A 12218-nucleotide genomic window follows, 5' to 3' on the forward strand; every position below is an offset into this window, starting at 1 on the left:
ATTATTTTTAGCCCCCTTTGACTGCATTTTTGCCCCCCTGAACAAATACGAAAAGTCAATTTTATTTGGCAAAGTTGTCAGGCCTGGTGAAAATGGGGATCTTCTATGCGTCGCTTTCGGGTCGGCCACTAGGTGGCGCTACTATCATTAAAAATGCATTTAGGCTAATAACTTCTGCATAGTTTGTCGCACATTCAAAAACCTTGTATCCACGCTTTCGGTGAATAGAGCTGAATCTCCACATATAGGCCCCACCCACTTCCGCCTAGAATTTTTCTCCGCTAGAGCGCGATATGTCCATAAACTACTTTTACGTGTTCCTCCCATGTGCTTTGTCCAATTCGCACAAAATTCTTCACGTAGCGTCTGAGGACCCTCATAATAAAAAAGGGATTAACAGAATTTTCATATTTCAAAAAACCAGCCCGTTATAAAATTAGCACTTCCTGTGGACCATTTCTCCACATTGGTATGTCTGATTGACACCGAACTTGGGTCTGTAGTTCCACATGTCTTCCTGAAGCATTGTGCACAATTTCAGGCCATTGCCACAAGGTGGCGCTCTTTAAAATGAAGAAGTTTATATCTCTACAACAGTATGTGTGATTAAGATGAAACTTGGTACAATGCTTCCCCATGGCTCCCTGAGGCTCACTAAAAAATGTGTCAACAATCTGCCACTAGGTGGCGCTCTGGTGGCATGGTAAATCACTGTGCGGAGACCGTAATAGTTATGAATATGAAATTCACAGGGCACGTGTAGAGTGGTGTCTGAAGCACACATACAAAAAAATCGTGTTTGTCGTGTTTGTAGTGCCCCCTACAGGATAAAAAAAAAGCTGCCCCGGTGCCACGTTTCACTGATATGTACGAAACTCAGTAGGCACGTGTAACATGTCGGGACGTACAAAAAAGCCTCTTGGACCCATACGTCCTCTTAACTTCAGCGTACGTGGTCCAATCTCAATGAAACTTAACATATTTGATAACACTCTCACCTTGAACATGTCTACATGACAACATTCAGACATAGTGATAGCGCCACCTACTGGCAACAGGAAGTAAGCGCTGCGTGGCCATTTTGAGCTAATTTACGTGAGATTTTCATGTTGTAGTCCACACGTGTTACGACGGCACGCGACGCGGTCGCAGCACTCCCCGAGTTGCGTGGAGTGCGAGGTCCAGCCAACGCTGCTTGCAGCTTTAATTGAATTTAAGTTCAATATTCACTCTCTTTTTAACTGTTTGGTTCTCCACCACCTCATGAGAAAAAAGAAGGATCTTAAGCTAATGCTGCTGGGAAGCCAGCATACTGTGAAATGTGCCATGAAACCAAGACAAGCTAAAAAAGGCTTAAAAACTCTGTAGAGTCCCAAATTCTCTGTTGGTTTGTCCCTTTGAGCAACCACTTATACATTACATGTCATTTAAAGCGAAAGGTTTGTCTTTCAAGATGCACACTTCACGTCTTTCCCATAGGTTCATTAATTAATATGTGTTGAACAACAGCTATTTTAACCCTTCTTTCAGTCTTCATGCTAAGCTAAGCTCATAGCGTGCTTTCTGTAGCTTCATATTTAGCGTACAAACACAAGAGTGGTTTCAACTCGCTCTTGGCAATAAGGAGAAAAAGCATATTTACCACAATGTCGGACTCAAACCCAGCAAAGACTAGTTAGCAACAGACCTTTAGAAGAATATAGCATTAGTAGAATGAGCACGACAAAGTGCAATATTAACCATGGCATAGGCTACAATCAGCAGTTCAGTGCAACATTGTGAAAATAAATCTGGAGAGTAGTAACTGGGTGATGGATAGGCTACATACAGTGGACCCCACAGGTTCCCAATCAGTTCCTTTGGGTGTGAAGTTGGCGAGCAGAGACTGTGGGCGTGCGGGGGTTCAGTTGAAGGAGGCCTGATTGAGTACAGTGACAGAGAGGACTGACGTAACATGTAATTAGCATTTGCTTTTCTTGAGGCAATTAAGAAATTTAGTTCAGAAGTGGTATAAAGACTACAAAGCCAGGACTTTTGCTAGTTGAAAGAGAATATCAGGATTTTTTTAAGAGTTAGGCCTATTGAACATCAACCGCTGTCAGTCTCTGTGATTATTGTTTTATTGTTTAACTTTTAACTTCTTTTCATAATTTTGCAACAAAGTCCTTGGCTCAAAATTAAGTTTTTCCTCAGCTAGCAAAGATTTCTTGCATTAAAAATGCCAATGAAGACTGGAAAGTAGAGCCTTTCTGTTTCTTCCCGTGGGTGTCAGATAATTAGAAAACAGTGTAATTTAATACAGCACTGACATGAAAACAGTTTGAGGAAATCATAATCTAGTAGAGACTTTGAGCAAAATAAATGTAATTATTTTACTACAGAACAAGCTCATGAGAGTGACTTTAGAAAAGAATGTAGTTGTGCCATTAAAGTTTTCCTCCTTTTTCATTGCAAAAACCAAGCTTTTTCGAAATTAAACAACAACAATCTCATATTAAATTTAAGTAAAATCCTCAACTAACCTTTGTGTTTTTGAACAACCTCCCCTACTATTGTTTTTTTTTTTTTTTTTTTTTTCTGCTAGCCATGATAGCCTTGTCTCTGTGTGGTAATCCATGTTTCAATGTGCATATATTCATTTTGCTCCCTCAACTCTGAAGAATAAAAAGAAGAAGAAAACAAACAAGTGTTATATAAAAACAGGCTTATCTTGGTCTGCCAGCTTAGTTCACTGTAAGCCTCCAAGCATGGAGAATAAGAAGGGAGGAGTGGATCGCCAAGGATTCTCTCCTGCTCGCTCTCTCTCTCTGCTGCTTGCAGCGTCCGCCGTGGCCTCGCTGACAGCTGGAATAAAGTCTTAACGCACGAGGCCACAGTTACACTTGTCATTCCAACGTGATTTCTGGAGATTTGGCCGTAAACATTTGATGTTGTGTTGATGTGTGTCCGCGCTCGGCCTGTCAGTGTGTGATACGCATCCCCCGTTGAAGGTTTTCTTTTGATCTGTGTTTCCACTCTTCCTGTATTTTACTTGCCAACAGTTCTGCCTGAGTATATTGTATCTAATCTGTGATGAATTCAGGTCATAGTAGCTGGGTTTCCCTCAGTGTATTTTTATTCTAATTATAATGCAGAATTTAGAAGTTATGAATGAAAATTGCAATGTTCGGTAGAATTTTCAGTGTTTTCAGTAAGTTTGCATCAACGTTTTTCAATTTCTTTTAAAAATATTCTTGTTAATTAAAGCATAATGAATTAAGAAGCCCAGCACATGGATGTTTTCTGATGCAGCTTCATGCTGTATTGAGTTATTTGAGTAGTAAATTGTACAAAACTATACAACTATAGCTAAAAATGTGAGAGCAATGAAAGGGGAATTGAATGGCAATGTTGCCCTTTGTTTGTGTATTTAAGAATCCTAATGGCAAAATGTAATTATTTTCAATATTTCCAGATGCCATGAAAGCTGACTGTAGAGTTGTGGTTCTGGACACTTGATATATTTATTATAAATTTGTGCTGAGTTAAGAAGAGTAAAAAATGAGAATAAGATCAGATAACTATAAAATGAGAAAGGATAGGATCCTTTTTTGAAATAAAATGTAAACATAAACAGGGGAAACATGGGATCTGTATCATGATTGGCATAGTATTATTATATCATTTTTTCCAATATTATCACCAAGAAACATACTTAAAGGGATATTTATAAAATAAACTTGTCAGTGCTCTCAGACACATTTGGTAACCCTGTTTCTAAATTACCTGAGACCTGGCGTTTACACCAATACGCACTTGTCCGCAATAAAATCAGCCTGGACGATTTATCGCTACCTGTAGTTTCTTTGAAAATAAAAACAGGGTGAGCAGCAGTGAGCCTGAGCAGCAATACACCGTAGATGCAATGGCTTACCACACAAAGAAAAAAGGAAGTGGAAAAGAAAATTGTAGGAAAACATTTGAAAAAAGGATTACATTTAAAATGATTTTTCGGTGATTATTGCTTTAAACATTACAACATTAACCCCTTCTTACTTCCTCTCACATTCTCACCCGCTCCAGGTGCCTCTCATGTGTTAATGGAAACTTCCCCTGTCACTGGTGCAAATATCGCCACATGTGCACGCAGGACGCCAGCGACTGCTCCTTCCAGGAGGGACGAGTCAACACCTCAGAGGTGAGGGTTTGAGCACACACACACACACACACACACACAAAACATGCAAAAGCACACGCAAACATCTGTGAGCATATGTAGTCAAACATGCCCTCACAAACACCCACACACAAAGAAACACAGCTTCACAAACACAGACATACAAAGCAACACATTAATACATTTACGAGTATCAGTGCACGTGCACACACTCACACACAAGTATGTATAGTGGCATAGTAATGCCAGGGGTGCAGCTGGGACCTGTACACCAGTTGAGTGTGTGTATGCGCGTGTATGAATGAATGGTGCTCTGAGTGGCCCAGCAGCAGCTGTTGTACTCCAAGCAGCGCTGGATTTATTCACTTATAAACAAGTCGGGGTGAATGAGTATGCAAATGGCAGCGCGCGCTACCGTCCCAAATGTTATATTTGCATGAAAACCCTCATCTATCCATGAGCTGTCTCGCTTTCACAGTCCCTCTGTCTCCATCTAAGCCTCTGATTCTGACCGTCTCTCGCACAAACGCAGAAATTCACACTGAGAAACACACATAAACTTCCAACCACCTTTACTTCAGCCCTGTCTCTGTTTCAGGCAGTTTGAAATCACTTTATGTGTTTTTCTCTCATTTCTCTCTCCTTTTTTCCTTTCTGTCCTCTGACAGCACAGAAAAATCTTATTTCATCCTATATCAGATTAACATATTATATGTTGAACCCAAATGCAAGCTGTCCCTCTTTTGTTCCTCTCACCCATTCTCTTGTTGTCTGTACTTTCCTTTCCTTTTTCTCATTCTTTCACTCTCTCCTGAGATGTTGAAACTATTTAATCAGAACAAACATAAAACATAGAGTACTCAGTGTGGGTGGGCATGAAGGTGGTCTGTTTATGTGCATGCACGTTTACATGTGGGCATCTATTTGTTTTGTTTGAGGATTGTCCCGTGTGTATGTCTACTCTCATGTGTCTACTGTATATTTTATGTTATGTATGTGTGATCATTATCTTCACTTAAGACATCGTGTGTGTCCATGTGTATGGGTGTCTATCAAATATGCAGCGGGAGTGAGGTATGTGTGTGTTATAATGTCCATGAAAGTGTACAAATGGAACACCTATTTCGGGGCATTCGAGTGTAAGTGTGTGCTTGGGGGGGTCGAGAGTGAGAAAGAGGGAGGAAGGGGAGGATAACACTTGACTCCACACACCCTGTCATCACATGTTACACCCTCCTGTAAACACACCAGGCTGACATTCATCCTCATCTTGTTTGGAGAGTCACACCAATTCAGCCTTTTTTCTTCTTCTTCTTCTTCTTCTTCTGATGCACCCTGTCTTTTTGGTGCAGGCGTTGCTATGGTTACCGAGAACACTTTGAATGTCAGGGGGGTTTTGCTGAATTTTGATAGACGCACGCACACACACACACACACACACACACAAGTGCTATCACCACATCCTTACACGGATTATTGTTATTAACACAGCAGAGAGTGAAGACACAGCTCTGGGCTTTTGCGGCGGATGCATGTGTTTTCATGTGTCTCTATGTACGCCCTCCGTCACTGAATAGAAAACATTTTGAAGCATTGCATATGCGCACTTGAGCCAACAGCGGTAGTTTTGTCGTCACACATTTATCTCCTCTAGCCTTGATTTTGTTCCAATTTGCCAGTTCGTAGCCCCTGCTGAAAGCAATATTGCCCATCTCCGCTGCCTGAAAAAGTTTCCCCCTGTGTCATTAGCAGTAGGTTGCCAAAGTGATTGAATTCACACTACACTGGTTATCTTCCCTAAGGCATTTGTCATATTTCTTGAGGCTGACTTCACTTCATATCTGATCAAATTCATAGCATCTGTGAATCTGTGCCACAGGTACATCCCAAAAATCCACTTTTTCCTCTGCAAACAGATAACCACTAATGTATATTTTTTTGCCCTCTTAAGGTAAACATAATTCTCTCCTGTCACTTCCTGGATATGTAAATATATATAAATCAGCTGTGTTGTGACAGCAGATAAACAGAGAGGCATATTAGGGGCGACCAGGCAGAAAATTGCCAGAGTATGAGAAACACTTGAGAAGGCCATGAACAGAAATGTGTACAAACACAAACAATGAGTGAAACAAACACCAGGACAAACAAATGCAGAGACAAACAAATTTGCTCCGCTCCAATGAATCCCAGCATCGGGCCGGTAGAGCCGACCGGGCCGGCGCTGGGCCTGGGGGTTGGTTCAGATGACTTCAAATAGGAAAGGGTAAGACAATCATAAAAACCAACAGAAAAAGTAATAGAAAAACAGGTTGTTTGCATTTGTTTTCCTGTCTACAAGCTTCCCTGCTTATTCATTTATTGATTGCAATTCGCTCGCTTGTTAATTGAGCTGTTCATTCATTTTGCATGGGGTTGCTTTTTACTCAGGATATTTCATGTCCCACAGATGAATTAATGCGGTACTTGATTGACAGCAGAAACACAACATGGCTGCCAAGTAACGGCCCCAGATGAGAGCTTTGAAAGGAAGTGACTTATTTGTCTTTTTAGTGTGCGTGTAAAACACTACAACTCTATACAGCAACAGTTTCATCATTTGTCATGACCTGAGCTTCTGGTTATTGATGATATCCTAATATTGCTTTCCTACATTGCTAAAAGTATCACATACCGATGCTGCCAAAAACTGATAAATGAAGGGCATTATAGCCCAGTAAATTACTTGAACAGTAGTTACAAGGTGTTTTTTGTTATTACTTCTAATCGTTTCAAAAGTTTTATTTCTAACTTTGGACTTTGTACAAGAAGAACTTGCGGGTAGTACCACCATCTAAAGCTCATTAGGGCTGAAGCTTATGATTATTTTTATAACCTGTCAGTCCTTTTCTTGATGAATTGATTAGTTCTGGGGCTCCCCAACAATTCCTAGCCAAGGGCCCCCCAACTAGCATTAGTGTTTGACTGGGGCCCCAGCTCTTGCAAGATGTCTTCAAAAACCTGTTGACAATACTGCGGCAAACATTACATTTGTATTTAAAATCTTATAATTATTATAATCATTACATTGGGTTCAATTAGGTGTCCAAAAACATGTCAATTTTTGTGAGTTAGCTACTAGAACACTGACTGTGTGGGCATGGCAAATAAGATTGATATGTTATATTATTATACATTCTATTTTATTATAATACATATAATAAGAGGGGAATAAGGATTAGTGATATGATTTGATTGTTTTGGATAGTTGGTGATTCATTTAATAGTTGCTAAAAGTTGAATAGCTCTGAAGCTCAGTCATACAGTAAATGTGTGTGCTTTAGAACTGTGTAGTCAAAGCATAAGGCTGCATGAAAGAGCCCGCTCATTCATTTGAGTGACTACTGAGTTTGCACAGTGGAGGTGCTGATGCTGAGGGCTCTGGCAAACACAACACAGCGTTATCTGATGCAGTTTGTGCCTCAATACAGTGCAGTTTTATTCAGCAACCCACACACTGGTCAAATTTCTACAAGCACACAGATTACTTTGTAACACAAATGTCATATTTTTACTGTTTACCCAACCCCATCACCCCAGATTATGTTCCGTGATGTTTTTTTTAAGTCTGATGCCAATGTTTTATAATTATTTCCACAGTAGATATATGCCTGGCAATGGTAGCATGTGGTTAGTGTCAGAGTCAGGGTTAGGGACACAAACTTCAGTCCCTTGACATGCTCCAGGCCCATTCACACACTGATACAGTACAGAATACTACTTACAGCACAGGCACTCCATTACTTTGTTCCTTTTGTCCCAGTATAAAAGGCTGTTGAGGTATTCGATAGTGTTGGTTTTAGACCACTTGTTTTTTCTATTTAATTATTTGTGTTTTAGGAAAGTGTAGATTGTAGTGGATATTTGTTTCGGTCTGATGTATTCATTAAGACACTGCCTGAGTGAAGTCATCTGAATCTGTCCACAGAAGCGCTCATTACGAGCCAGCGCTTGTTCTGCATCAGCCGTTCTGAAACAGTTTATTTAACTATCGAGGCACTGACCTTTTCAATATGTGAAACTGCAACTCCCCAGCTCTGACTGTTGCCAGTGTTATCTTCTTTCTTTATTTATTTCCTTCATATTTCCTCCCTTTCCCCCCTGCTTTCCTTATTTTCCTTATTTCCTTTTGAGTTTTTACCTCCTTTCTTTCTTCCTAAATTCCATCCTTCTCCTCTTTACTTCCGCCTTTTTTCAGTCCTCACCCCTTTCTTCCATTTTGCCACATTCATCCCTTCTCTTTTGTTTCTTCCTCCTTCTTTCCACACTCTTCCCCTTCCCAGAGGCCTGACCTCCTTATACTCAGTGAAATACAGTAGGTCCATGATGCATTGCTGCTGCACTGGGGATTGAACCGGTGGCTTTGTAGCCTAGCCTCATTGATAATCATTAGCAGGCTGTGTTGGGCTCCAGATGAACAGAAGGTGAATATAGATATGCAGATCAGCGTTAGCCTTCGTGCTGCTAATTGGAGGATGAATCATCATGATGAGTGAGTTGGTTAGATGCTCATATGTGTCTGTCAAGTCACCTCGCTGCTGCAGGAAACGCAAACGCAGGCATGTAGGAATGCACACGGACTCCCATAGTATCACTACTTGCCAGCTATCTCCATACGGGTTTCTCTTCTTGATCTCTAACCCAATGAGCTCTTTCCTCTTGTTCACCCACTCGCTTATTCCTGCAACAAGTCAATTAGCAGGAGCCAGACACCCTCTCTTATTGTCTCTTAGCTAAGGGTGTCAGAGTCACAGCTGTCTTTCCATTGTTGCTGGTTGCTGGAGCTCAGGCTGGTACACAGCTCTGAGTTGCCCAGCTCGGAGGCTCTGGGGCTGGCACAGAACAAGCTTCCCTTCTACCCCTGGGTCTCTCTGGCTGGGGGAGCTGCCTGCCACTGATAGACTCAGCTGTGTTTGTGTGTGTGTGGGTTTGTGTGTGTGTGTGTGTGTGTGTGTGTGTGTGTGTGTGTGTGTGTGTGTGTGTGTGTGTGTACACGTGTGTTAATTATTCAAAGTGTATTAAAGCTTAAAGATGCATCTCCAGATGCCTCTCTGATCGTTGGCGTGTTTAATGGAGAGAGACAGATGAGAAGCGAAAGGTGGGGCATCCACAATAAAAAGTAAGGGGAGGAGTGTGGCAGTGGCCTAGTTGTTAGAGAAGAAGCAAGCTTGCTATAACAACCAGGGGCTTTATTTATGAATCTATGTACACACTGCACATAAAAAATAATAAGAAATCTCTTCTGCACAAAAAATACAATTTTGTAAAGCTATGAGTACACTTTACATTATGCAGGTTTCCCACAGTTAACAATAGTTAAATGAATGTAAATCACATTCACTTATACTACCTCTGATAATGTCTCTGAATGGTGTGTCAGAATATCCCTAAAGCTTCAACCTACTACAAGGACTTTTTAACTGGATATGAAACTGTGTTTTATCTTTACCACATCATCCTCCTCGCTCCGTATCCCTTATAGTAAAGGGCCGCGAAGAGTGGGTGGACACTCCAAAAAAACACAGTTTAAAGTGTCTTTTATTGAGCAGAAGAGCTCTTAGTTTGGTGCAATGAGGTTCCTGCCCTCCTTCCACCTGAGACTATGACCAAGGAACTTGGGTCATTTGCCACTAAATCCTACAAACTGGACCTTTTAGTTTAATAAACAGAAGAGGAGAGGTATCAGGAGACCATGGCTTGACATGTTACTGTCATCTCTCTCCAGAGGAAGTTCAGAGGTCAGGATAAGATGCCCCTTATTAGGTTTGAGTCAGGGAGCTGATTTTAATTGTGATGGCAGATTGGACTGTGCTTTTGTCATCAAGCTTAAAGATTGATTGAATATGTGTTTAGTTGGCATACTTAAACAAGGGTAGAGAAAAAGATTTTATAAAAGGGACAGTAGAGAAATTACAGTATGGGGGAGGGGGAGATATGATACAGGAGGAATGATACAGACAAAGGAAGGAGGAAGGGGAGGAAGGGGAGGAAGAACGAGGCTGGTAAAGCAAGAAGAATTAAAGATAAGAGAAAGACATCAGAGCTGGAGGGAGCAACATCAGCAGAAGACTGAACAGAAGGAGAGGAAGGAGCGAGCAAGTTGATGAAAGGAGGAGAAGGATGGAGGCGTGGGAGGAGGATGCGAGAGATGTTTAACCATTCGGGAGATGAAAGGATACGTGAGGGTCGTGACACCACCCGTGCCTCATGTCTTCTTAGCATCTACTTAATAATTCCATGTCATTTATTTAGTTAATGCTTTCTGCCCTAGTTATTTCTTTCCTGGAAGCTCGGCTGCTAAAAAATCATTTAATGCCATCGTTTGTTTCTCTTTTAGATTATACAAGTTACCTTTGTCTGTGGAACATAAATAGGAAATATTCAAATGTCACTGATGATTAAGTCACAGAGGTTTCGAAGCTACATCATTGTTCATTCCCTTGTTTCTGGTTTCCATTCATGGCCTCTCTTATATACATGGCATACATACACACATCAGGGCAGAATAAACTGTTCCTGATGTATGAGAATATTAAGTGCGAACAGTTTGTGATCACCTGTGTCACTAACTTTCCCATGTTGTTTCCCGTCTGACCCCACTTCTCCTTCCCGCTAAAGGCTTAATGAACGTCACTCTGCTCTTGCTCTGAAGCCACATGAGTAATCATATGAGGGAAATTAGTTTCGAAAGAGTTTTGATGGTGCTCACTGTCTCAGTGGATGGATTTAATGGCCATCAAACCGCTGAATGGTGCGAGGAGGAGGGACAGGGGAATTAACAGAGGTATCAGTGCACTTCAGTCTATTGTTCTTTGCAAACAGGCTGTATCGACTATATGAAAGCAAAAGACTAGATTTGATGTTTTTTTATCTTTAAATTCCTTCATTAAAGACCAAATGTGTAGAAAAAGGTTGTGAGGGTGTGTGCAGTTGTTGTTTTTTCCCCTTCTTACTTTTTTCTATTTAAAGGTCCAGTGTGTAACATTTAGGAGGATCTATAGGCAGAAATGTAAAACAAATAATCATAGGTTTGATTTTCATTAGGGAATAATCACCTGAAAATAACCGTTTTGATCTACTTGTCAACTATGGAGCCCGCCATGTTGAACTGTCTTGTTTCTACAGTAGCCCAGAATAGACAAACCATACACTGGCTCTAAATAGGACCTTTTGATTTTTTTGAAGTTTTGCAGCCACCGCACTTGGAGTTTAATTCAGGCAACATTTAATCTCATAGATCTAAGGGTAGAGGGTGCTATATACTCTACAGGTTGTAAAGCCCTTTGAAGGAATTTTGCTACACTAATTGACTGAAATCAAATAAAATTGCCTTTTCCGTTCCAAGCCCTGTATGCAACCGTTCGGAACGAATACACATACCGTTGCGCCCCGAGTAGGTTCCCCTTAAATGTGCGGAAAAAAGTTGCTTTGATTCAAAATAATGAGGGTAATCAAGTTTGCTCAAGTTTTATAAAGTACTGTCAAATTGATGATTTTTTTTTGTGACTTATGATTAAGCTGTCATGAAGTCAAGGGATTGTTTATGCTCATACATTTATTTATTTAAACGTCAAAATAACAGTGTGAACTCTTTCTGTGTTTTATCTTTACCACATCATCCTCTTCGCTCCGTATACCCAAAAGTAAAAGGCTGCAAAGAGTGGGTGGACACTCCAAAAGGCTTCTAACACAGTTCAAAGTGTCTTTTATTGAACAAAAGAGCTCCTAGTTTGGTACGTCGGGGTTCCTGCCCTCCTTCCACCTGAGACTCAACTGAAGAACTTGGGTCATTTGAGCAAAATAGATGAAAAGCTTTTATTCGTTGAATTGAATCACAGAGGATGAGTCACAAATGTAGAATAAAAGATGAAACAGGTCTCAAAAAGCGAGGCGACCGCTTTCAACAGTTGTGAATTTGCATACTAGATACTGCGATATCTTTTGTTGCGGTGTTGCCAGTGTTGCGTATTGCTTAAACTTTTCCGATCTAGGACCCTTGGGGCCGAGAAAGTCATTCACTTGT

General features: G+C 40.8%; 1 protein-coding gene across 3 annotated transcripts in view; it reads left to right on the plus strand.

Moving 5' to 3' along the window:
* The window catches only part of LOC127377737 (plexin-A1-like), a 260122-nt gene that overhangs the window by 149094 nt on the left and 98810 nt on the right, over positions 1-12218 (plus strand). For all 3 annotated transcript variants that reach the window (XM_051425884.1, XM_051425882.1, XM_051425883.1), the window contains exon 9: positions 4063-4177. In XM_051425884.1, the coding sequence (XP_051281844.1) occupies positions 4063-4177 (115 nt within the window). The remainder of the gene's footprint in view (positions 1-4062; positions 4178-12218) is intronic.

Source organism: Dicentrarchus labrax, unplaced genomic scaffold (genome assembly GCF_905237075.1).
Source record: "Dicentrarchus labrax unplaced genomic scaffold, dlabrax2021, whole genome shotgun sequence".
Lineage (NCBI taxonomy): Eukaryota > Metazoa > Chordata > Actinopteri > Moronidae > Dicentrarchus > Dicentrarchus labrax.